Source organism: Chiloscyllium plagiosum, unplaced genomic scaffold (genome assembly GCF_037043375.1).
Source record: "Chiloscyllium plagiosum isolate Xiang-an unplaced genomic scaffold, Cpla_swu_hap1 HiC_scaffold_34, whole genome shotgun sequence".
Lineage (NCBI taxonomy): Eukaryota > Metazoa > Chordata > Chondrichthyes > Orectolobiformes > Hemiscylliidae > Chiloscyllium > Chiloscyllium plagiosum.
The window spans coordinates 40698078-40724752 of NW_028270172.1; the positions used below are offsets into that span (position 1 = coordinate 40698078).

Here is a 26675-nt window from a genome sequence, read left to right on the forward strand (position 1 = left end):
ATTTGAAAAAGATCCGCTGATAGAGTGGTTAGTAAGGTTAGATCACATGGGATTCAGGGAGACCTTACCAGTTTGATACAAAATTGGCTTGACATTTAGAGACAGAGGATGGTGGTGGTGGAGGGTTGTTTTTCAGACTGGAAGCCTGTGACCAGCAGTATTCTGCAGGGATCAGTGCTGGGTCCACTATTGTTTGTCATTTATGGAAACAATTTAGATGAGAATGTAGGAGGCATAGGTAGTAAGTTTGTGGATGACACCAAATTGTTGGTAAAGTACAGAGAAGAAGGTTATCTAAAGACTACAAAGGTATCTTGATTAATTGGGCCAACAGCTGAGGAATTGCTGATAGATTTTAATTTAGATAAATGTGAGGTGTTGCATTTCAGTAAGACAGTTATTGGTAGAGTCCTGGGTAGTATTGTTGAACAGCAAGATTCTAGGGATTTAGGTATGTAATTCTTTGGAATTTGGTTCACAAGTAGACAGGGTGGTGAAGAATCATCCTTGCCTTCATTGCTTAGACCATTGAGTATAGGAGTTTGAATGTCATTTGCAGTTGTACAGGATGTTGATTGGATCACTTTTGCAGAATGGTGTACAGTTCTGGTCACCCTGCTATTGGAAGGATACTATTACATTGGAGAGGGTGCAGAAAAGATTTAGACGGATTTTACTGGGACTGTAGGGTTTGAGTTATAGGGAGAGGCTGTATAGGCTAGGACGTTTTTCACTGGAGGGATGACCTTCTCAAGGTTTATAAAATTATAAGGGTCATAGATAAAGTGAATGACAAAGGTCTTTTCCCTAGGGTAAGGGAGTTCAAAACTAGGGCATGATTTTAAGGTGAGAGGGGAACTATTTAAAAGGGACCTGAGAGGCAACATTTTTACAGAGGGTGGTTCTTTTGTGGAAAAAAACTACCAGAGGAAGTGATAGGTGTGGGTACAGTTACAACATTTAAAAGACATTTGAACAGGTATATGGACAGAGAAGGTTTAGAGAAATATGGCCCAAACTCAGGCAAATGGGACTAGTTTAGTCTAGGAAACCTAGTATGGACAAGTTGTACCGAGAGGTCTGTTTCCGTATGACACCATGGCTCTATGATGCAAACAAGGGCAATCAGCATTTTTGGACTAGGCCCATGTTGAAATCTAACCAATAGCATTTATCAACAATCTTAATCTACAAATTTTTCATTATTTTCCTCACAAATACTTTGTAATTCTGTTGACCAAAATGGCATGTATCCAAAAATTTATATTATCCAAGTTGTGAAATTGAAATGTATCTCCTGTATCTCTCATCTGTGTATTACAACTGCCATGTGATGTCTACATGAATGGCTGCTGGTAATACATACAAAATCGTTGTGCACAGGTGTTTATTTTGATTAGAGTCATCTCAGAACCATAGCATTATTCTTTTCCTGCCACTTGTAAATTAAAGTTAACACAATTGAAGTCTGAGTTTGCTGAAGTAACTGGGTAAATAGGTTAAAAGGAAACAAGTTGAAAAGTAGTGGCAGATATTTAAGGAGAACAGGGTACATAAAATTAAAAAGTTGAATACAAGGACCAGTATGAGAGAAGTCGACTCCAATACATGATGCACTGGCACCAGGAATGGGGGAAATGGGAGCTTTGCAATTGGGATCATCTGCACTTGGACTGTGCTATGACCAGTTCTGATATGAACTGCATAACTAGGAAAATAGAGTTTTTTTTTTAACAAATAGTAAGGGCAAGGGATAAAATGTGGTAAGATATGGTAAAAGACAAGGTAAGAAGAAAGTAGCAGTACTGGATGTGAAGGTCAAAGAATAGCAGCAAAGTGACCAAAATAAAACAAAGCTAGGAATATTCCTATTGTCAAGATTTGATCGTACAACGATAACTAAATACTCTGTGTCTGAATGTGTGTTGCATTCTTAAGAAAGTAAACAAATTGATAGTTCACATTTGAAGTAAATAAATAGGAGCTGATAGCCCTTGCAGTGTGTAGGATGACAAGGGCTTTGTCCAGAATATTTCCAGAATTGAAGAAAGCCAACTAAAGGTGGAACGATTATACTGTCCATCAAGGATAGCATTGGTGTAATAGTTAGAGATGACCTTGCTTCAGGCGATGGGGATGTAAAATTGTTTTAGGTTGAGATGTGAAATAATAGAGAAAAGAAGTTACTTGTGGGAGTGGTCTGCAGGAGTTCTAACAACCACAATATAGGACAGTGTGTGCAAGAATTAAATTGATGCTTGTAATAAAGGGACAACAACAATGATGGATGACTTAAATCTACATTTCAATTGGAAATGTCAGATTGACCAGAAGTAGCATAAATAAGGAGTTCATAGGATGCTTTTGACATTGTACTATGTTCTTAGAATTGAACAGAGAACACATTTTATACTTAGTTTTGTGTGATCTGACAGGGTTAACTAATGACTTCAGAGTAAAGAAACTCCAGGTAAGAGCAACGACATTATGATTAAATTTAATATCCAATTGAAAGAAGATTGAGTCTAAGACTGGAACTTTAAGTCTAAATAAGAGAAACTATGTAGGTGTGAAAGAAAAACAGAAATTGCTGGAGAGAGTCAACATATCTGGCAACCTCTTTGGAGAGAAGAAGGATCCTTAACACTTCTGTGATTTAGTGATGTGGCAGAGAGCAGGGAGAATGCAATGGAATCCTTGCAGGAAGCAGAATGAGAGGTAACATAGTCGAGGTAACTGGGAGTAAATAGGTTTGCATGAGATATTAGTGGACAGCCTGTCCCCAGAAATGGAAGTGGAGAAGTCAGAGCTGAATGAGGTGAAAATGAGAGGAGGGCAGAAATGGAAAGAAAATTGATTACCTTTTCAATTCTGAATGAGAGTAGGAATTGGCATGGATGCAGTCAGCAATGCAACAGGGACCCCAAGCAGAAGTGGAACAATGAATGTTCCGCATATCTATTTCTTTGTGAGTAATAACTGGAATCCAATTGGATACCCATAGACACATCCTTTACTTGGAAAAAGTATGTTAAATAAAACATTCTTCAAATGAGAAGAAGCTCAGTAAGGTAGAGGAGGATAGTAATCTAAGGAGATTGTCCAGACCTCTCTTTAAGGAAGAAACCTCTCTTGATGGGGGTGGAGGTAAAGAGGGATTACAAGTCAATTCTGGGCTGGACTTAGAAAATCATGGAACTAACAACAACCTTCAGAACAATCATGAATGTGGGTGAGAAGAGACTTGAAAATTGGGAGAAAAAATAGAGTCAAAATAGGAAGATAGAAGTTCATTAAAAGTCAGGGTGTTATATTCATGTTAAACCAAGGCATTATGGAAACTGCATCATTATGTGCAATTTGGTCTCTTAATTTAATAAAGGATGAAAATGTTTTAGACATGGTTCAGGGGTGTTTACTGGACTGATACTAGGAATAACTGGGATATTTAATGAGGATAAGTTGCACAGGCTGGGTTTATTTTTACTGTGTTTAGAACAGTGTAGGGGATTTGATTCAATTGTTTAAAACCCTTACTGATCCTGACAAGGTGAACATTGAAAGGATGTTCTTTCTTGTGTGTCAGTCCAGAACTTGAAGGCGTTGCTATAACATTGGGTGTTACCTTTTTTGGTTCATAGCGATATACAGCATGGAAACAGACCCTTTGGTCCAACTCATCCATGCTGAACAGATCTCCTAAATAAATCCAGCATTTGGCCCATATCCCTCAAAACGCTTCTTATTCGTATACCCAACCAGATGCCTTTTAAATGTAGTAATTCTACTAGCCTCCACCACTTCCTCGAGCAGCTATTCCATATACTCACCACCCTGTGTGTGAAAATGTTTCCTCTTAGGTCCCGTTCAAATTTTTCCCCTTTCACCTTAAACCTAAGTCCTCTAGTTTTGGACTCCTCTACCATGGGAAAAAGACCCTGTCTATTCACTTTATCCATGTCCCTGGTGATTTTATAAGCTTCTATAAGGTCACCCCTCAGTCAGCTTCTGACATTCCAGGGAAAATAGTCCCAGCCCATTCAGCCCCTCCCTGTAGCTCAAACTCTTCAATCCTGACAACATCCTTGTAAATCTTTTCTGAACCATTTCAAGTTTCACAACATCCTTCCTATAGTGGGGAGGCTAGAATTGCATGCAGTATTCCAAAAGTGGCCTAACCAATGTCAGCTCCTTTACTCAAGAAGGGCTTATGCCCGAAACGTCGATTCTCCTGTTCCTTGGATGCTGCCTGACCTGCTGCACTTTTCCAGCAACACATTTTCAGCTCTGATCTCCAGCATCTGCAGTCCTCACTTTCTCCTGTACTCAAGCATTGATCAATAAAGGCAAGCATGCCAAACACCACCTTCACTATCCTATACCTGCAACTCCACTTTCAAGGAACAATGAACATGCATTCCAAGGACTCTCTATTCAGCAACACACCCCAGGACCTTACCATTAAGTGTATAAGCTCTACCCTGATTAGCCTTTCCAAAATGCAGCACCTCATGTTTATCTAAATTAAACTCCATCTGCCACTCCTCAGGCCATTGGCCCATCTGATCCAGATCCTGTTATACTCTGAGGTAACCTTCTTTGCTGTCCACTACAACTCTAATTTTGGTGTCATCTACAAAATTTCTAACTATACCTCCTATATTCGCATCCAAATCACTTATATACATGATAAAAAGTAGTGGACCCAGCACTGATCCTTGTGGCACACTGGTCATAGGCATCCAGTCTGAAAAGCAATCCTTCACCGCCAAAGAGAGATGAGAGTTTTTTTTCTGTGTGAACTTTATCCCAGAAGGTGATGAAAGTGAAGACATTTAATATTTTAAGACTAATGTTGACAGATTCTCCTTAGGGATGACAATCAAATTAGGAGTAGATAGGAATATGGAATCTGGAACACAAACAGATTAATTATGATTTGGAGATGCCGGTGTTGGTCTGGGATGTACAAAGTTAAAAATCACACAACACCAGGTTATAGTCCAACAGGTTTAATTGGAAGCACACTAGCTTTCGGAGCGACGTTCCTTCAGGTGACAGTGGAGGGCTCAATCGTAACACAGAATTTATAGCAAAAATTTACAGTGTGATGTAACTGAAATTATACATTGAAGAATTGATTGTCTGTTAAGCCTTTCATCTGTTAGAATACAGTGATAGTTTCACTTCTTTCATGTGTAAATCACAAAACCCTTTTTTTTAAAGTTGCATTTTCGGGTTAGCTGTTAACAATGGTGATAGCTAGACAATATGTTGAAGGTATTGGCCCCCTGTGTTCTCTGTCTATGCCATGATGTTTAGATTGATTCTAATCTAAAAAGTGAGATAACAGAGCTTTACATGAATTCATGCAGTTTTTGAGCAAAGTACAATGTAACTGCAAGTACAAATTCACCCCACAAAATATGTGTGCATGTGGGTCTTTGTGTGTGTGTGTCTGTCTGTCTGTCTGTCTGGGGTGGGGTGTGTGTGTGTGTAGTGAGTGCAGAGTGTCTTAAGTCTGTGAGGGGGTGCATGTGGGAGTGTGTGTGTCTATAAGGGTGTGTGTTGGTGTCTGTGTGTACCTGTGTCTGTGTGTATGTGAGTGTGTGTGTGAGTGTGTGTGTATGTGAGTGTGTATGTGTGTGAATATCTGTGTGTGGGGGTGTGTGTGTGTGTGTGTGTGTGTGTGTGTGTGTGTGTGTGTGTGTATAGTGCAATGGTGATCACCTGTAATGTGACATGAACCCAAGGTCCCGGTTGAGGCCCTCCCTATGGGTACCGAACTTAGCTATCAGCCTCTGCTCGGCTACTTTTCTCTGCTGCCTGTCCCGAAGTCCACCTTGAAGGATGGTCACCCGAAGGTCCGAGGCTGAATGTCCTGGACCACTGAAGTGTTCCCCAACTGGGAGGGAACCCTCCTGTCTGTTTGTTGTGCAGTGCCCATTCATCCGTTGTCGTAGCCTTTGCTCGGTTTCCCCAATGTACCATGCCTCTGGGCATCCTTCCTGCAACGTATAAGATAGACAATGTTGACTGAGTCACATGAGTACCTGCCATGTACAAGATGGGCGGTGTTCCCACGGGCCTCATCCGTGGGGATTTTTAGATTAATTATGATTCTGTTGGATGGCATGGCAGATTCGAAAGGCTGAATATCCTAATACAGTTCCTAATTGCAATGTTTATATAGAGTCATATAATCATTGATGTTTGTAAATATTTCATACCTTTCAACAAAGACCTAACAAAAAGCTAAGGGTGATATCAAATTAAAAGAAAATCACAAACCGAGTTACCATGGTTTTGTGAAAAGGAAGTCATGTTTGACAAATTTGCTAAAGTTCTTTGAAGGCATAAAAATCACAGTTGATAATTGGGAATCAGTACATCTGTATTTAGATTTCTAGAAGTATTTAATAAGATTTAGCTCACAGTACTAGGGTAGTATTTTAGTATAGATTGGTTAACATATAGAAGACTGAAAGTTGGAATTGTGGTTGGAAAGTTATAAGTAGTGGGTGGATGGTGTACTGGACAGTGAAGAAGGTTCTGTAAAGATACAATGGGTTCTTGATCAACTGGGCCAGTGGGCTGAGGAATTGCAGATGGAGTTTAGTTTAAATAAATTTGAAGTGTTGCATTTTGATAAGACAAACTAGTTGGCGACACAATTGCACAGTGGTTAGTACAGCTGCCTCACAGCGCCAGCGACCTGGGTTCGAAGCCAGTTTTGGGCGACTCTGTGTGGAGTTTGCACATTCTCTCTGTGTCTGCGTGGGTTTCCTCCCCAATCCAAAGGTCTGCAGGTCATGCTAAATTGCCCATAGCGTTCAGGATGGTGTAGGTTAGGTGCATTAGTCAGGAATAAATGTAGGGGAATGGGTCGAGGTGGGTTACTCTTCGGAGGGTCGGTGTGGACTTGGGCGGAAGGACCTTTTTCCACACTGTATGGATTCTATGAAAAGGTAGGCCACAAATAGTTACTGTTTGGGCCCTGGGGAATGATATTGAACATGCAAGATTTAGGGGTGTCAGTACATAGTCCCTTGAAAATAGTGTCACAGGTAGACAGGTTAGTGATGAAGGCATTTGGCATGCGTGCCTTCATTGGTCAAAGTACAGGAGTTGGAAAGTCATGTGACAGCTGTGCAAGGTATTGGTAAGGCGACATTTGGAGTAGAGTGTACAATTCTGGTTACCCTGCTACAGGAATTATGTTATTAAACAGGGAAGGGTGCAAAACAAGATTTACAAGGATGTTAACAAGACTGGGAGGTTTGAGTTAAAAGACACTGGATGGGCTGGGACTTATTTTTACTACAGTGTAGGAGGCTGAGGATTGACCTTGTAGAGGTTTATAAAATCATAAAAGGCATAGATAAGGTGAACTGCCAAGGTCTTTTACCCAGGGTATGGGAGTCCAGAACTAGAGGGTGTACGTTTAGGGTGAGAAGGGAAAGATTTAAAAGGGACCTGAGGGGCAATCTTTTCACAAAGAATGGTGTGTATATTGAACCAGCTGCCTGAGGATATGGTAGGGGCTGGTGTAATTACAACATTTAAAAGATATTTGGACATGTATGTGGATAGGAACTATTTATAGTGATCTAGGCCAAACACAAGCAAATGGGACGAGTTCAGTTTCAGAACGTGGTTGGCATGGACGAGTTCAGCTGAGGGCCTTGCTTGTGTGCTGTATGACTCTAAAAAGGCAAGGCAAGGGAAGGCAGGGATGCTGTGAGTATCCAGGTAGGCTGAAAGTGAATGAGCACCATGAGAGCCAGTCAACAATCCACTGATGCAGCTTGAACTCGTCCTTGAGCTGTGTCGCAAAGTGACTTTGCATGTAGCATTACAATGATAGTCGCCGTTGCACCTGAGGTGCAGTATTGAAGTGCAGAAGCATACTTTCAGTAGATCTGAAATTTGCCATGTGGGTTCCTAGAATCTGGCACATTTCTGACGTCGCTGTATGTAAACATCGGTTACATGTGGCCAGTGTGCATAGAGTTGTTGAGATGTTGCCTAGTGTCCAACATGGAGGTTTTTTGGACAAGCAGTAAACTGAAGTCACCAGGTACTCGCACTGACTTCCATGTCGAGAATTTTGTATCCGATTTGCTTACAGCAGATCATACAATAGATAGCTGAATATTAATGAAGTGAGACGTGCAGTTAATAAGCTTGTTCATAATCAATAATCCCCTTTAACAAACAATTTTCTACTGCCTAGCAAGAATCTCACCGCACAACCTGGAAATTATGTTTAAAATGTAGCGAGTTGTTCCCAATGTGGGGTATGCCTTGCTGGACTTCTGCGCCTTTTTGGCACAATTTTTGAATCGTGACCCACTGCAATGTTCTATCCTTTGTCTCTTAGATTTTGTTTAACGTCTATTCATAATAGTACCACAGGGATCAAAGATGAGGCTTCATTATTTATGATCAATGTCAATGACTTGGTTGAAGACCATAAGACCATAAGACCATAAGACATAGGAGTGGAAGTAAGGCCATTCGGCCCATCAAGTCCACTCCGCCATTCAATCATGGCTGATGCGCATTTCAGCTCCACTTACCAGCGTTCTCCCCGTAGCCCTTAATTCCTCGAGACAACAAGAATCTATCAATCTCGGCCTTGAAGACATTTAGCGTCCCGGCTTCCACTGCACTCCGTGGCAATGAATTCCACAGGCCCACCACTCTCTGGCTGAAGAAATGCCTCCGCATTTCTGTTCTGAAATGACCCCCTCTAATTCTAAGGCTGTGTCCACGGGTCCTGACTTGAAGGGACTGACTTTATTTTTGCTGATTTTGTTGATGTCATGATAATAGGAAACTACGTTGGAAGAGGATACAAGTTGTCTGCAAATGGATATAGACAGATTTGGGAACCAGTAAAAACAAATGGAGTGGAATGTGGGCAAATGTGTGGTTATCCACTCTGGGAAGAAGATTTGTAAAGCAGACAATGACTTCATAGAATCCCTACAGTGTGGAGCCAGGCCATTTGGCCCATAGAGTCAACACCGAGCCTCAGAGTTTCCCACCCAGACCTACTGCCCTACTCTATCCCTGTAACCCTGCATTTCCCATGGCTCATCCATCTAGTCTGCACATCCTTGGACACTGGTAGGCAACAGGAAAGTAGTGTTAAAGCCACAATCAGATCAACCCTGATTGTATTGAGTGGTTGAATGGCCAACATTTTCAATTTCTTAAGTTTGTATGTTATTATACCCCATGTTCTTTTTGTTCCTAAGTTACTGCACACTTTTTTTTCCTGATGTTTATGTTGTTGCATTTTTTGCTTTCAATATTTCTCCTAACTTCTGCCATTGCCTTCTCGTTCTTTGTTTTTTTTAACACTAGTTCTTTTTACATCCATGTTTCTTCAAGCCTTGTGTCAGTTTGAGTTAGTCGTTTAACTACTGAGTTCATTAATTCACTGGCCCAACATAGATTTCCTTCATTTGATCAGTTTTGATAATGTTCCAATATTGGAAACATTGTTTTAGTAAAATATTTTGTTCTTCAGAATTTACTTTTATTTTTATAGATTGTTGCAGAAATACTTGAGCATCATTCTACATGGGAGGAAACAAATCCGTATTTTTGTGCCCCTGTGTGGAAAGTCAGTAGATATGAAATGGTGAGTAAATTCTTCATTTGAAAATTTAGCTTTAAAATGTTTTTCTAGTTGTTCAAAATATGTGCTTAAAATACTGGAAGTGCACAGATGCTGCCTGTTATGTAGAGGCAAGAGAAACCATCTTGACATTTCAGACTAGTGACCTTTCTTAAGATACTGGGGAATACTCGTGAAGCCAGGTTTTAAGTAAGTGAAGAAGGGTCCAAAGGAAAGGTTGGTCTGTGATGGGAAGACAGGAGCAAGTAAGGACAAAATGGATATGAATGTGAGGCAAAGGGGGACTTTATCAACTACAGGTTTGCAGGAGCCATTTAGAGTTGTACAGCACAAAAACAGACCCTTCAGACCAACTTGCCCACGCAGACAAGATATTTTAAATTAACGTCGCCCCATTTGCCAGCTTCGGCCTATATCTCTTTAAATGCTTTTTAAACTTTGTTATTGTACCAGCCTCCAGCACTTCCTCTGGCACCCTCTGCATTAAAAAGTTGCCCCTTAGATCCCTTTTAAATCTTGCCCTTGTCCCCTTAAACCTATATCCTCTAGTTTTGGACTCCCCTACTATGGAAAAAAGAGCTTGGTTATTCACCCTGTCCATGCCCTTCATGATTATACAAGGTCATCCCTCAGCCTTCGACGCTCACGGGCAAATACCCCCAGCCTGTTCAGCCTCTCCCTATACCTCAAACCTTCTGAACCCAGCAATATTCTTTTAAATCTTTTCTGAAGCTTTTCAAGTTTAAAAACAGCCTTCCTGAGGCAGGGAAACCAGAATTGAAGGCAGTGTTCCAGAAGTGGCCTAACCAATGTCCTGAACAGCCTCAACATGATATCCCAATTTCTATACTCAATGCACAGACTAATAAAGGCAAGTATACCAAATTGCCGCCTTCACTACCCTGTCTTCTACCTGCCATTGCAACTTCAAGGAGCTATGAACCTGAACCCCAACATTTCTTTGCTCAGCTATACTCCCCAGGCCACTTCTATTAAGTGTCTAAATCCTGCCCAGATCAGCCTTGCTAAAATGCAATGCCTCACATTTATCAAAATTAAACTCCAACTGCCCACCTCAGCCCATCGGCCTGTCTGATCATGCTCCTGATGTACTGTGGGATAACCTTCTTCACTGTCCACTACACGTCCAATTTTGGTGTCTTCTGCAAACTTACTCCTACATTCACATCCAAATCATTTACATAAATGTCAAAAAGCAGAGGACCCAGCACTGCTGGTCACAGGCCTTCAATCCTCACCCTGGCACATTGCCCTCCACACTTTGACATTATTAATGACTATTGGGTTATGGCAATATTCTTTAACTGTTCTCATTTTGTCTAAGAACAGCAAGCTAATAAGGGGGCACCTTGCCTGAGATGCTTCAATGTCCAACCAAAGTGAGTGAGCCCCCCCCGGGCCAATCGTTCATGTGAGATAGCAACCAGCTTTACTGATAGTTTTTGATAACTGGGAGGCCTAGTCCTCCTAGTCTGCAAGGTAACTTCAATTTAGTCAATTTAATTAGGGAACACTTGTGATAGCAGATAAAAGAGCTGAACCAGCCGTTCAGTCTTCTAAATATTTGCTTAGTAAAAAGCATAGGAAGCGTTCAAATAATATACAACAGGCGGTGCAGAGTGTTCATTTTTTTAATGAGGGCTATCCGACCTAACCAAGAGATTGGAAGCGCCTTCCATCTACGAAGGTCCTGCTTTATTCTGTTGAATAAATGGGCAAAATTGGCTTTAAGTAGTTGATCAAAAATGGGAGTACTAAGTATACCTAAGTAGAGAAAGCCATTCTGCGACCATCTAAAGGGGAACCGAGTTCCGCCCTCAGGATCAGGCACTCTTGGGAGACCACCCATGGCCAAGGCCTCTGACTTCGCAAAATTGATCTTATAACCCGAGAAGCCACCAAATAGATTGATGCTTTGTGTCTGGTGTGGCACTGAGACTGTTGGGTTTGATAAGAAGACATGAGTGTCGTCTGTATACAGTGTGATCTTATGTGACCTCGTCCCCACTTCTGGAGCAGTTACACTGGGATCCCTACGTATCGCCTCCACTGGATTGCGATGCGCAGGTCCAGGTTGGATCAGTGCCCCCACCCGGTCCTGGTGCGATTCCAAAGAAAAGCAGTTAATAAAAGAAATATCCAGAAGACTGGAAGAGATCCACACACTCTGGTATACAAAGGTTCGAGAATAATGTTTTTTCAAGACTTTTCTGGGGCCATAATAAAGAAGAGGAAGCCTTTTGATAAGAATAAAATACGGGACTTAAATATTCCGTATTCTCTGAGGTACCTGGCTGTATTGCATTTTAATTATGGAGGATCTGTCAGTAACCTCGACTCGACGGAAAAAGCAGAAGAATTTGTGAACTCTCTGAAATATTTAGCTTGCACCAAGGGGGAAAGAGGAAAAGATGTTTTCGAACAACGGCATAATTTTTTTTCTTCTGATTCTTTGTTCTTTTCCCTTTTGTGGTTTCTGATCCTAAGGGCTTGATATTCTTTGGTGTAAAATTTGGTTTGTTTAATATTATATCAGTTTGGTAATTATCTGTTATTTCACGGTTCTTTTTTCTGGGTGAGGGGTAAATCCATCTTTTGTGTAAAGATGTATGGGGTTGAGGTATGGAGAGGGAGGGGAGGACTTCCATTGTTAACTTCCATGTGTGTAAAAAACATGTTTTTTTCCATTTGGGTTTGGGGTGCACCCTTAACTGGAAGGAGCCACAATGGCTATAAGGTTGCGAGTGATTGCCCCTCATGGGCAAAGGGGGAGATTTCTCGTGATTTGTGGTTAATGTGTTTATTTGTTCAAGTTAGGAGTAGTGGTTACTTTTTTTTAGTTTTAATAGTGTTTGTAGGGATAGTTTTTAGTTTTTATGAAGTCCGTGTCTCGGGGGGACCACAGGTTGCAGTGGGCGGTCATGGCAAGCAATCTGTTCCGATGGTGCACCTGGAATATAAAGGGGAGTCATTCCCCTATTAAAAGGAAAAAGGTACTGTCAAATCTTAAGAAGAAAAGGGTTGACATTGCTCTGCTGCAAGAAACACGTTTAATGGATAGGGAACATCTGAAATTACAGAAGGGGGGATACGATAGGGTATTCTTCTCCTTCTCCAACTCTGAAGCAGAGGAGTGGCCATACAGGTACGAAGGAACCTCCCATTTCAGATGATAGTTCAAATCAAGGACGAGCATGGATGGTTCATTCTCAAGGCTCTAGGACATGGAGAAGAATATGGCACCATGAACATTTACAGTCCCCGATGCATCCTCTCAAATTTTTAGTTGATGCAGTCTCTAAATTAATGGCTCTTGAGCTGCACCATACGATTATAGGAGGAGACTTTAATTGTCCCATGGACCCTGGGGTAGACAGGATACCAAGGCATCTATCTGGTACACTCCTGCAATCTAGACAACTAGTGGACTTGTCTAAGGAGTTGGAGCTAGTGGATGTGTGGAGATATCTCCACCCTAATGGGAGGGATTTTATCTTTTACTCCAACCCACACAAGTGCCACACAAAAATTGATATTTTCTTTATTCCGTCAGTTTGTTTGGACTCTGTGTTGGCCTGCAGGTTTGGGAACATAATTATTTTGGACCATTCAGCAGTGTACTTGGATATTTAAACTAAGGGTAGTGGAACAAACACATGGCACTGGCGTAAGGATCAGTTTCTGCTGAGGAATGGCAACTTTGTACAGTATATTACAAGAGAGTTCAGGGCCTTCTGGGACATCAGTTGGAGTACAGCTAGGAATCCATCAGTGCTTTGGGAGACCACCTAGGCATATTTAAGAGGTCTGATTATTTCATATTCAACAACTAGAAAGAGGCAGAGAGTTCAGCAGCAGCGGATGCTTGATGTCTGGCTGAAAGCAGCTGAGTCGGCATATTATAACCGACCATCTGTGGTTAAGTCATAACGGGTCTTGGCTCTCTTGGCTGCTCTGGATTTAGTGCTCACTCAAACGGTGAATAGAGGGTCTCCTTTGCAAAGCAAAGGCTGATCAAATATGGATATGTACCTGGCTTATCTGGCTAGGAAGAAAAGTGCCTTGTAGTCTATTGTATCTATTTGGGAGAGAACTGGTAACATTACTCGCAAGCTGAAGCAGATAATGCCAGATTTCAGGAATTCTATGCAGAGTTATACTGGTTGGAGGGCTGTGAGGATAGAGTAGCGAGTATGGAATCCTTTTTCAAAAACCTGGACCTCCCCGGTATAAACGCAGAGCAGGCCTCCCGTTTAGATGCACCCCTGATGATACAAGAGGTGCAAGAGGCAGTAAGGCATCTCCAAGGTGGCAAGGCACCTGGTCCAGACAGGTTCCTGAATGAGTTTTACAAGGAGTTTATATACGCTAGCTGAGCCACTTCTGGAGATGTATAGTCACTCGTATATCCAGTACTACCTTCCACCCTCCCTTAAGGAAGCCAATATCTCTCTTATCTGAAAGAAAGGGGAAGACCCCAAATTTTGCGCGTCACACAGACCTATCTCGTTGTTGAATGTAGACTTCAAACTTTTATCGAGAGTGCTGGTTCTGAGCTTGGTGAATGTACTGCCCGTTATTATAAAAGTAGACCAGACGGGTTTTATCAAGGGCCGCAGCTCTACCAGTAATATCAGGAGGGTGTTGAATATAGTGCACTTGTGTCAGCAGAGAGTAATTCTGGGCTCAGTGGTCTTCCTGGATGCGGAAAAGGCATTTGAATGGGTGGAATGGTCATATCTCTGATATTCTATATCACTTTGGTCTTGGGCGGGGGGGGAGGTGGGGGGCTTTGCTAGGTGGGTGGAAGAGTTATATAGCGACAAGGGTGGCGGTTATCATGAACAGTGTCAAATAGAATAATGTTGATGTGGAAAAAGGTCGGTGACAGGGAAGTCATCTCTCGCCTCTGCTATTTACCTTAGTAATTGGCGGGCGCCATCTGGAAGGACCCTGAAATAGTGGCAGCAGAATTGGGGAGCACAAAATTACTCTTTATGTGGATGATGTCCTTCTGTTTCTGGCTAACCCGGAAAAGTTCGGACCCCAGCTAGTACAAAATATTAAATTATTCGGCAGTTTTTTGGGATACAGGATAAGTTTTACAAAGTTGTAAGTTATGGCCATGGGAGGATTGGAGGAAGTGTCTGAGCTGGAGGATGGAACACAGTTTCCTTTTCAGTGGTCTCAGAAAGGTTTTCTCTACCTGGGAAGTTTTTTTATTACCCCTATCTGCTGTCAGGCTGTACAGAGCTAGTTTTGTGCAATTGTTTGATAGAATAAAGCAGGACTTGCAGCCGTGGGAGGGACTACCAATATTATGGCTGGGCCCTTATAGCCCTGATTAAAATAAATGCTCTTCCTCGGCTATTATATCTTGTTATCCAGAGAGTGCTGCGGAAGTTTAATGGCTGACTTGGATCCTTTATTTGGTTCCATAGGTGCCCCCTAATTAAATTTACTAAGCTGCAACTTTTGCAAGATATGGGGAGAGTTAGGTGGAACTCCCAGATCTGAAGAGATCCCAAATAGGTGCCCTGTTGTCGTATTAGGAAGGCGGGGGGAGGGGTGGGGGGGAGAAGGCTGAGTGGGGGTGATTGGGTGTGTAAGGAGTTGAGGTCGATGTGGCTTGATGTTGAGGCCTTGCAGGCAAGGTCTCCCCTTGCCAATTTACTCTTTAGGGTCAAGATGAGATTTGTGGCTGAGCATTGTGAGAGCCCAATATTCTTAAATACGGTGAAAGCATGGAGAATAATATGGCAAGGTGAGGGCAATTTGCTTAAGACCTCACCATTCACCCCATTAGTGGGAGCTCCAGGATTTAGGCTGAGGTCAATGAACTCTGGCTTCAAAGCATGGGAGGGTAAGGGAATCTCCTGTTTGGGAGATTTGTTTGAGGGAGAGGTCTTGATGTCTTTTAACCAATTAAGTCAGAAATATAGGATTCCTAATAGGGACCTTTACCGATACTTTCAGGTTAGGGTATTACACGTAGAAGAAGACCACGCTCTTGGCTTAGTCCTACAAGTCGGGCATAGAGAGAAGAGTGCTCCGATGTGGAGGCACTCTCTGAATCAGTACCATATACTATTCGCAGAGAGGGAGTGCCTTGGGAGATAAAACAGGCTCCATAGGATCTGGAATCGGGAACTGAGAGAAGAAATTTCATTAGAAACATGGGAGGATATGTGGGAGAATGTGAAGAAAATCTCAATATGCAATAAAAGACAAGCTATACAATTGAAGATCCTTCACAGCACCCATATGGCACCAAAGGTTAGCAAAGTTTAAGAAAGGATCTTCTCCAGGATGTGCCAAATGTAAATTTAGCATAGGCATTGTTTTTGGTCTTGCTACAAGATTTGTGGATACTGGGGTGCCATAGTGAATGAGCTGGAGAAGATACTGGGAATTGAAGTTAAGGTGGACCTTGTATCCCTTCTTTTGGGACTGCAGAATCTGCCCTGTCTGAGTGGGTATGGAAAGAGGTTATTTAACATTCTGACACACTGTGCAAGGAAGAACATTCTAATGAACTGGATATCAGAAAAAAACCCAGGTTTTACAGGGTGGCGCAGACTTGTGATGGAGTACACCCCCCAAGATTATCTGACAAGTATTGTGCACCATGGAACAGAACAATTTTATAAGACATGGCAGCCCTTTCTAAGCTACATAGATACGGACCTATCGGCGATACTGATTAGGGCCTTTATATAGCCGTGAAGTCCATATATGGTGGGCCGGGGGCCTCTGGGGGAGGAAGCCTATTAAATACAGGTATGATAACTGTTGCTATCGTGTACAGGAACTTTGGTAAGTGGAGCAATGTAATGTAATTCATTTAATTTAATTCGGTTGTAATTTAACTTAAAATACTGTAATTTTACTTAAATGAAGTAAAATTAACTTAAGTAAGAGACGATTGTATTCTGTAGAGTAGTAGATAGTTTATTAATATTACTGTAATATAATGTATTATTGCTATTTTTCTGTATTTTTTTGTACTTTACTCTTTTACAAAAAGAAAAATAAATTATTAAAAGTTTTTTCAATAAATATATACATTAAAAAATACTAAGCATCAGCCCTGACAATATACTTATAAATTTCTTATAGAACTCACTGTCAGGACCCGGTGCCTTTCCATTCTTTGGGGAGGGCTTTTGCCCGAAACGTCGATTGTCCTGCTCCTAGGATGCTGCCTGACTTGCTGTGCTTTTCCAGCACTACTCTAATCTTGACTCATACCCATTCTGTTGTAGCTTCATATACTCTGCGTCATCTAATGTGTTTCTTGTAATAAGGAGGAGAAAGTGAGGTCTGCAGATGCTGGAGATCAAAGTTGAAACTTTATTGCTGGAACAGCACAGCAGGTCAGGCAGCATCCAGGGAACAGGAGATTCGACGTTTCGGGCACAGGCCCTTCTTCAGGAATCTTTCCTGAAGAAGGGCCTGTGCCCGAAACGTCGAATCTCCTGTTCCCTGGATGCTGCCTGACCTGCTGTGCTGTTCCAGCAATAAAGTTTCTTGTAATAAGGCAACATCCACCCTTTCCCTTTTAAGGCTGGAAAGTATCTTCTTCCTCTTGACAGGTGAATGACTCCCCTTAATATTCCAGGTGCACCACGTAAACACATCCTTAGCCATAACTTTCTATAGCACCATTTAGACACCAGAGAGGAAGAACCCAAACTACAGATCACTGAGCTTTAATGCAAAAGAATCCACAAAACCCAAAAACTACACAGACTAAAATAACTACAGCCAACAAATCTACAAAACTTACAAAAACTATATACAGCCAAAACAGAAAAACAAAGAATCGCCAAAGGCACTGACTGGAGGAATTTACCCCCCCATTTAAAAGGGGTATCTATACATCGTACAACCCTGCTAATTATCCCAATCGCCCTCTCAATTCCTACCAGCTAGGATCGTGTCACATATACCAACCACCCAGTAGAGAGAAAGAAAACACCTAGAGCAAGGTTAGTGCTATAGACAAATAAACTAAAAATAAATATGTCACCCATCCCCTAACATAACTTAGACATTAAAGATAAATACTCTATCCATCCTGGACATTATTTCACACAATTTATTACCAGAAAAGAAACTCCTCCAAGTCCTTTTTAAAGAAAAACAAACCTGAACAGCTCTGTTCTCTACGCCTATTCGGCCATTTGACTTAAGTCAATATGTCCACAAAGTTCTTCGCTTTCTCTGGCGAGTTGAACAAATGTATGGATCCATTACAATTGATCCAAAGCACCACTGGATATGTTAAAGAATACTGGATCCCAAGCTTCCTCAATCTCCTCTTGACGCCATCGTAGGACTTCCTTTTCCGGACTACTGCCGCCGAGAAGTCTTGAAAAGACACCACCCTGGAGCTGCCACATATCAACGCCCTTGAATCCCTTCTCTGGGCTCTAGAGGCTTCTGTGACCTTCTGCTTGACTTTATAATGATGAAATCTTACCAGGATAGGGCATGGGCGCTGAATCCGCACCTAGCTTTCATTCTGCGATCCAATGGGCTCTTTCAATTGTTATCCTTCCCTTCTCAACCTCCAAACCAAGGAATTCTGAGAACCACTTCTCGAAGAACTCCACTAGCTGCTCACCTTCTGTCCCCTCCATTAACAACGTACAGCTTCTTTCTCCTGCCCCTGTTTTTGAGGTCATCCACCAGATCCCACAGACCGTAGACCTGTGTTTTCAGGGCTTCAATCTGGCTCTTGGAGGAGTCAGTCTCTGCTTCTACTTCTGCAGCCTGGCGCTCGAGCTCATTGGTCCTTTTTCCCAAGTCTTGCAGCATAGCAGACACAGGAGCCAGCTTCTTCTTGATTTTTTTTGTTTCTTTCCTGATCTGCCTCCCCAGGACCTCGCGAGATTTGGCCAGCTGCTCAACCAGGGTCTGGTGAGAAAGCAAGCCCGCTACCTCAGAGGGCTGAGGCATGACCCCGGCCCTAGGCCAGCTTCCTCATTTTTTCGGATTCTCCAGCTGCAAGGACAAAGGTAAGTTGTTGTTTTTTTCAGGATCCTAGCTCCTTAACTGTGCTTTTACTCGCAGTGAAGTGTTTGGAATGGGTTCTGGCTCTGTTAGGTCGGTGTTGCAGCGCGGAGCCCAACAAACGCGATTGTAACAGGATGCCGCCATCTTGGATCCTCCCAATCTACTTTTGAAAGTTCTTGCCAAATAGCATCTAAATTGGCCTTCCTCCAATTTAGGTTTTGGATCAGATCTATCCTTTTCCATAGCTATTTTAAAACTAATAGAATTATGACCATTGGCCCCAAAGTGCATCCCACTGACACCTCGGTCATCTGCCTTGCCTTATTTCCCAAGAGTACATTAAGTTTTGCTCTTTCTTAAGTAGGGACATTCATATACTGAATCAGAAAACTCTCTTGCATTCACTTAACAAATTCCTCTTCGTCCAAGGCCTTAACACAATGGAGTTGCAGTCAATGTTGGGAAAGGTAAAATCTCCTACTATTACTTTCCTATTATTCTCACAGATAACTGAGTTCTGCTGACAAATTTCTTTCTCAATTTCTCATTGACTATTGGGAGGGTCTGTATTACAATCCTGATAAGATGATCATCTCTTTCTTATTTTTCAGCTCCACCCAACTAACTTCACAGGGCAAACTCCCAGAAATATTCTCTCTAAGTACAGCCGCAATGTTATCCCTAATCATAAACTCCTCCTCTCTTGCTTCCTTTCTATCCTTCCTATAATGTATATACCTTGAAGCTGCCAGTCCTGCTCTTCCCTGAACCTCATTCTAAAATAGCTGTGATATTCCAGTCCCATGTTTCCAACTATGCCCTGAGTTCATTTGTCATACCTGTCAGGCCTCTAGCATTGAAATAAATGCAGTTTAACTTATTGTCTTACCTCAGTCTCTGCCTTGCTCTTGTCTGTCTTGATTATTTTGACTTGCACCTCTTCTCAATTGTACCAACCTCAGGCTTATCTTTTGTCTTACTGTTTCTTTAAGATCCCCCACATCCCTTCCCGTGTAGCACTAGCAAATCTCTCCTCCAGTACATTGGTCCCCTTCCAATTCAGGTGCATTCTGTCCTTGTACAGGTCACTTCTACCCCAGAAGAGATTCCAACAATTTGTAGATTTGAATTGCAATAAAAAGGATAGGAATGCCTGGTGCAAAAAATCCACTGTGACCATATCTGTCTTTGAAAAGCATGCTTAGGGAGATTTTGTAAAAAAAAAAGGCTTTTGGTCCCAAGTTACATCCGTTGCCTTGAGCCAATTAAAGTCTCATGATATCGAGGATGTTAATGGCTTTCTGGCATATACTGGTTTTATGTTTAATGGTTGTTAAAATTATTGAGGATATTGATGAATTTTTCTCATTTTTCTTCTGTGTGAATTTAAATAGTTCATATGTTAACACAAATCTAGAAGGTCATTTTAGTGTCAGACTGCATCACCTAATAAATGAGTTGAGAATAGAAAAACAGCATTGATGGCTGAGACCCTGCAGGCAGCATTTTTAAGTAGTCTTGTTAAAGAGGGGTGAAAAATTCTGAAGACAAACAATGGCAGGATCAGATGTCACCTGGGCTTTGGTGTTGTCTGCGACCCCACCTTTTCTGTGACCCAGAGCTTAGGAACCATTGCTTAATAGTGAGATGTATTTTTCTATTCTGAAGTTGCAAGATCCACTATTTAATCAGATGGAGTAATGATAGCCCTTGTCATACCATAGAAATAGATGGAATTACCTAATTAATGGGCATTACTGTGTGCCACATGACTGCTGTACGTTTGTACATTCTAACCATTTTAACTCAAAAGTACTTAATTGGTTGTAAAATTGAAGTCATGAAATAATTTTTTCTTTGCTGTAAGAATCATTCCTCTTTATTTTATTAATTTTCTATAGGCTTGCTGACCAAGGACACACTGTTGTTGGTGTGGAAGCATCTGAAATGGCTATAAAAGAATTCTTTGCAGAACAGAACGTGTCCTACACACAGGAGTCTATACCAGGAATTGCAGGTGCAGAAGTATTTCAGGTAGTATAACAGCATAGCATTTTGTTTTTAACCATAATACATTGAGATTTGTGTGCTGTAAAAATGCAGTAATGAGATGAATTTACAAATGTTTTGAATTCTTATAACTCTGCATCAAACAGATCATAGTCACAAATTGGCATGTGAGAAATGGATATGTGGATAACAGTTTGCAATAATTTAATGAATATGTTTATTATATAAACTAAGTAGTTAGATTAAAGCCTGACCTCAGGAAGATTTAAATTCTGGTATATTTCACTGAATGTCTTAAACAAAGGTTAGAAGTCAGGGTGAAAGCTGATATTCTGTCAGAAAGCTTGCCATGTAGCAAACTTTTATTAAGTTTGTAGTTGCTAGGAGTGATATCTAAAATATAATGTACTTATTTTACATTATCCACATTGTACTAAATTCTGCTTTAAAAGGCAGTTGCATTTTGACTAAAATGGCAATAAAAATAATTTTTGGATCTTGATTTCATTTAAGTAAAAGTTGCTTGAGTAAAATTAAGGAACGAATATCTTTGTTGCAAGCTGTATGTGTATCATCACAACAAGCAAGCTACGTTGTTGGCTGTAACCTTGCGAAGTTGTATTTGTATGTAATCATTCACAGAAGTAGATATCTAGTCATGAAAAGGTGTTCTATTTCATTCATCAATTGGGCTATGATTCCTTAACTTGCAATCAGTGATTTCTCATAAAACTTACAGGAATCTAACAGTCATAAAGGTAGAAAAGTTTCCCACTTCCCCGATGCAACTGGAAAGGTGAATAACCTTTAAGTTGCCATTTTAACGCTCACATGGTCTAATTTGTACTCTTACTGAGGTAATTAAGTTTGCTCCGGCTCTCTTTCTATCGAAGGGATTAATTCCATCAAGTCAGTTACAATTGAGAACATATTAGACGTGATATTTTAATGATGAATCAACATGTTTCTACATTAAACATGCAGATATCGTGACCATCACGTGTCCACAGCATGGCCCTTGAACTGTGAATTTATAAAGCTCATTTAGTTCCCTTTCTTTGCATTGAAACTTGGAAATAACCATCAGCAAAGTGTTAATTTAAATAAGGTTAAAGATTAGTTTAATAGACATCTGTTACTACTAGTTGCTAAGTTAAAAATATAATGTTATTGGATAAAACACAGAGGCAAAGATTAAAAGTAGATAGCTCTAAAAGAAAAACTTTTAAAAAAGTTCAAAAACAAAAACAGAAATTGCTGGAAAAAATAAGCAGGTCTGGCAGCATTTGTATAGAGAAATTAGAGTTTTAGGTCCATTGACCCGTCTTCACTACTGATTTATAGCAAGGAAAAGATTGGTATTTATGCTGAAGATGGGCGGGGTGAGAGGAGTAAACAATGGTAGAAATGGATACCAGAGAGAGAGAGAGAAAAACAGTTGGGCAGACAATACAATGTGGAGCGGTCAGCCTGGGAGAATCAATAGCTGCTAATTGGGATCATTAGTGGCTGACGATTGGATGTTGTGGCACTAGCCCACATGATGACAAGTTCTGGTGTGTGGTAGTTGGGATAAGTGCTCAGGCCCTAAAATTATTGAACTTTATAATTGAGGCTAGAAGGCTGTAAAGTTCCCAAGCAGAAAATGAGATGCTGTTCATCCAGCTTGTGCTGAGCTTCACTGGAACAGTGCAGTAAGCCTGAGACAGAAATGTTGGCCAGGGAACACAATGGTATATTGAAGTACCAGGCAAGAGGAAGCTTAGGGGCATTTTTGCAGACAGAACAAGCAGTCGTCCACTCTCCATTTCATCTCCCCAGCGCTGGTAGAGCATTGTGAGCAGCAAATGCAGTAAAGTCATAGAGCTGTACAGCATGTAAATAGTCTGTTTGGTCCAACCCGTCCATGCCAACCAGATATCGTAAATTAATCTTTCCTGTTTGCCAGCATTTGGCCCATATCCCTCTAAACCCTTCTTCTTCAAATACTTATCCAGATGCCTTTTAAATGTCATAATTGTACCAGCCTCCATCACTTCCAATGGCAGCTCATTCCATATGTGCACCACCCTCTACATGAAAAAGTTGCCCCTCAGGCCCCATATAAATCTTTCCCCTCACCTTAAAACTATGCCCTCTAATTTTGGACTCTGCTACCCTAGGGAAAAGACCTTGGCTATTCACCCTATCTATTCCCCTCATGATCTTGTACTTTCTGTAAGGTCACCCTCAGCCCCCAATGCTCGAGGGAAAATTGCCTCAGCTATTCAGCCTCTCTCAGTATCTCAAACCTTCCAACACTGGCAACATTCTTGTAAATCTTTTCTGAACCCTTTCACATTTCGCAACATCCATCCTATAGAAGGGAGACCAGAACTGAACACACTATCGAGCAATTAAGAATTAAGTGCAATAGATTGGAACAAGTGAAATGCAAGTAAATTGCTGATTCACCAGCAGGTGTGTCTGGGACCTTGGATAGTGAGGAGGGAGGAAGTAAACAGATAGGTGTAGTACCTTCTGCGATTGCATGGGAAGGTGCTGTGGCACTAAGGGGAGGTGTTAGGTGTCGAGGAGGAGTGGACCAAGGTATCCCTGAGGGAACAGTCCCTGAAGAAGGCTGACAGGGGATGAGAAGAGCATGTGTGTCTGGTGGTATCCCACTGGAGGTAGCTGAAGTGGCAGCTAGAATGAAATGGTGTCTTTACGTGAAGTGGGTATGAGAATGTACCATTAAGGTAACTATGGGAATTGATGGGGTTGAATATTGGTGGTCAGCCTATCCCCAGAAATTGAAACAGAGATGTTTGTATAACACTGTCTGAGTAGATTGATTAGAAAATATCTATATAGCTTTTCTTGAAATACATCAAGAGGGAGAGAGAGGGATTTTTTTGGCACAGACATAATGTCCGTACCTCAGAGCCAGGAGGCCTTGGTTCATGTTCCACCTGTTCCAGAGGCGTGTGATAAGATCTTCACACAGATTGATGAGATAGGAGGTTTGGGCAAAATGTTATTTGAGTGCTTTCGTGCAGCAGTTATTGTGTCCTCACCTCTGAGCCAGGAGGCCAGGTTCAAGTCCCACCTGCCCCAGATGTGTTTAATCATTCCAGCATATCAGAGAGAAGGTTTCTTCTTCCCCACTAGTTCTATGGATCTGACACTTGCAGATTGCCTAGATTGTTTTTGGAGAACTATGGTTGTTTGCTGAAAGCCTTTCTTGTTTAAGCTGAAAACTTAATCTGAGGTCTTCCTGGGGAGATGTTTTAAAATGTTATGTCACAGAGTCTTTTACAGTTCAAACTCTAATGGCTCGTGATGAAAACACAATGAATTATGTTGGAACTCCCTGTGTAGGTCCTTCACAGTCTCCTCCTTTTATCTGAAAATCTTTGAATTCTCACAGCTTTCAAAAAAAAGGTCAATTGTGTTGTGTTGTGTTCAAGAATTACTCAGATTCTAAATTGTACTGTTTGTCGTTGACATTAAGAAAGCATATCGGAATTATCTATCTTTTTGACTGAAGTGAAATAACAAGTGATCATGTAACCCTTCACAGCCTTTTTATTTACATGCTGTCTATTTTTAAATTATTCTTCCTTATGTAAAATTGTAATTGAACACTGACACAAAATATGAAATATTTCAAATATAAAATTTAAATATGAAATACAGCAAGTGTAACTTCTGATTTTACTTTAATTCTAAGTCGAACATAGTTTTATGACTGCAAATTTTGACTGCAAGTGGTCTCCTAATAAGAAGGAGGCAAAAGCTATGCAGAGTCATTTTTGACAGAGGTATTGCAAGATACCTTTATTGTGAATCTCTGGTTGCAAGAAAAAATATGCAAAGAAAATGCTGCTGTTGGTTCAATATTTTGTTTACAATTACTAAGCTTACAAACTCTAAGTCAGATAACATTGATAATCTACATGTGCAAATGTTTCACTTTGAAATTTGCAAATGTTTTGACTTACTTGACTTTAGTGTTCATGGTTTCCTCCTAGTACTCCGGTTTCCTCCCACATTCCAAAGATGTGCAAGTCAGGTGAACTGGCCATGCTAAATTGACCATTGTTGTTAGGTGCATTAGTCAGAGAGGGGTGGGTTACTCTTTGGAGGGTAGGTGTGGACTTGTTGGCCAGAAGGGCCTGTTTCCACACTGTAGGGAATCTAATCTAATCTAATCTAATTTAATGACTGACAGAATGTTTATAGCCCAAATGTGCTTTATTTTTAATATACAGAAACTACAGTTTGAGATTACAATTTAACATTTGGCACCACCCTACTGAAGGCAATATTTTCTGTTTCAACAATGTCACCATGAAATTTTGCAATCTTTTTCTTTAAAATTAGCAATGTTGTTCATAAAGCAAAACGTAACAATGTTTTCTCTCGAATTCAATGTACATGTAGGTAAGATGTTCCATCAGATTTGTTTGGTTCCTTGTTGAGGGATATACCATTATAGAACAGTAGAACATTTAGCTTTGAAAACTGATGCATAATTGGCTCCTCTGGCTGCTATCTTTGGACTCCCCACCTCCCTGTAAGGAATTTGGCCCAATAAATAATTCAACTGCAAGACTGTCAAAGTGGAAGGACTTCATAAGCAAAGAATTTAACTTAAATTAGAGGGGTCTTGTAACAAAGTGGTATATTCCCTACTTTTGGGCCAAAAGACCTGGATTCAAGTCCCACGTCTTTGAGAGGTATGTCGTAACATGTTTGAACTCGCTGAACTGTAGGTTTAATATCCAGACGTTTCATTACCTGGCGAGGTAACATCATCAGTGGCGACCTCCAAGTGAAGCGAAGCTGTTGTCTCCTGCTTTCTCTTAATATGTTTGTCCTGGATGGGGTTCCTGGGGTTTGTGGTGATGTCATTTTCTGTTCGTTTTCTGAGGGGTTGATAGATGGTATCTAGATCTATGTGTTTATTTATGGTGTTGTGGTTGGAGTGCCAAGCCTCTAGGAATTCTCTGGCATGTCTTTGCTTAACCTGTCCCAGGAAAGATGTGTTGTCCCAGTCGAAATGGTGGTTTTTTTCATCTGTGTGTAGGGCTACGAAGGAGAGAGGGTCATGTCTTTTTGTGGCTAGCTGGTGTTCGTGTATTCTGGTGGCTAACTTTCTTCCTGTTTGTCCTACGTAGTGTTTGTGGCAGTCCTTGCATGGAATTTTGTAGATGACGTTGGTTTTGTCCATGGGTTGTATTGGGTCTTTTAAGTTTGTTAGTTTCTGTTTGAGAGTGTTGGTGGGTTTGTGTGCTACTAGGATTCCGAGGGGTCTTAGTAGTCTGGCTGTCATTTCTGAGACTTCTTTGATGTATGGTAAGGTGGCTTTGGTTTCTGGCTGTGTTAGGTCTGCTTGTCGTGGTTTGTTCCTAAGGAATCTGTGGACTGTATTTTTTGTGTATCCATTCTTCTTGAATACGTTGTATAGGTGGTTCTCCTCTATTTTCCGAAGTTCGTCTGTGCTGCAGTGTGTGGTGGCTCGTTGGAATAGTGTTCTGATACAGTTTTGTTTGTGTGTGTGTTGGGATGGTGCTGGTGTAGTTAAGTATTTGGTCAGTGTTTGTCGGTTTTCTGTATATGCAGGTTTGTAGTTCTCCATTGTCCTTTCTTTCAACTGTGATGTCCAGGAATGCGAGTTTGTTGTCGGTTTCTTCCTCCTTGATAAACTTTATGCCTGTGAGGGTGTTGTTGATGATGTTAAATGTCTCCTAACTTGTTTCGTTTTGTGATGACAAAGGTGTCATCTATGTAGCGGACCCAGATTTTTGGTTTGATGGTTGGTAGGGCTGTTTGTTCTAGTCTTAGCAGAAGCAGTAATGCAATGAATCCTGTTGGCAGAGATCCCATGGGTGTGCCGTGTATCCTAGTAGCAACCCACAAACTCACCAACACTCTCAAACAAAAACTAACAAACTTAAAAGACCCAGTACAACCCATGGACAAAACC

The 26675-nt window shown here is 41.2% G+C and overlaps 2 protein-coding genes across 3 annotated transcripts in view; one reads left to right on the forward strand and one right to left on the reverse strand.

Moving 5' to 3' along the window:
- The window catches only part of LOC122564372 (putative thiopurine S-methyltransferase), a 73066-nt gene that overhangs the window by 22552 nt on the left and 23839 nt on the right, over window positions 1-26675 (forward strand). Inside the window, exons 3-4 of the mRNA XM_043719153.2 lie at window positions 9563-9655; window positions 20596-20728. Coding sequence (XP_043575088.2) covers window positions 9563-9655; window positions 20596-20728 — 226 coding nt within the window. The remainder of the gene's footprint in view (window positions 1-9562; window positions 9656-20595; window positions 20729-26675) is intronic.
- LOC148141147 (uncharacterized) overlaps window positions 5672-26675 on the reverse strand; it is a 153302-nt gene continuing 132298 nt past the window's right edge. For both annotated transcript variants that reach the window (XM_087978623.1, XM_087978624.1), the window contains one exon: window positions 5672-6008. In XM_087978623.1, the coding sequence (XP_087834749.1) occupies window positions 5727-6008 (282 nt within the window). In that variant the 3' untranslated portion in view covers window positions 5672-5726. The remainder of the gene's footprint in view (window positions 6009-26675) is intronic.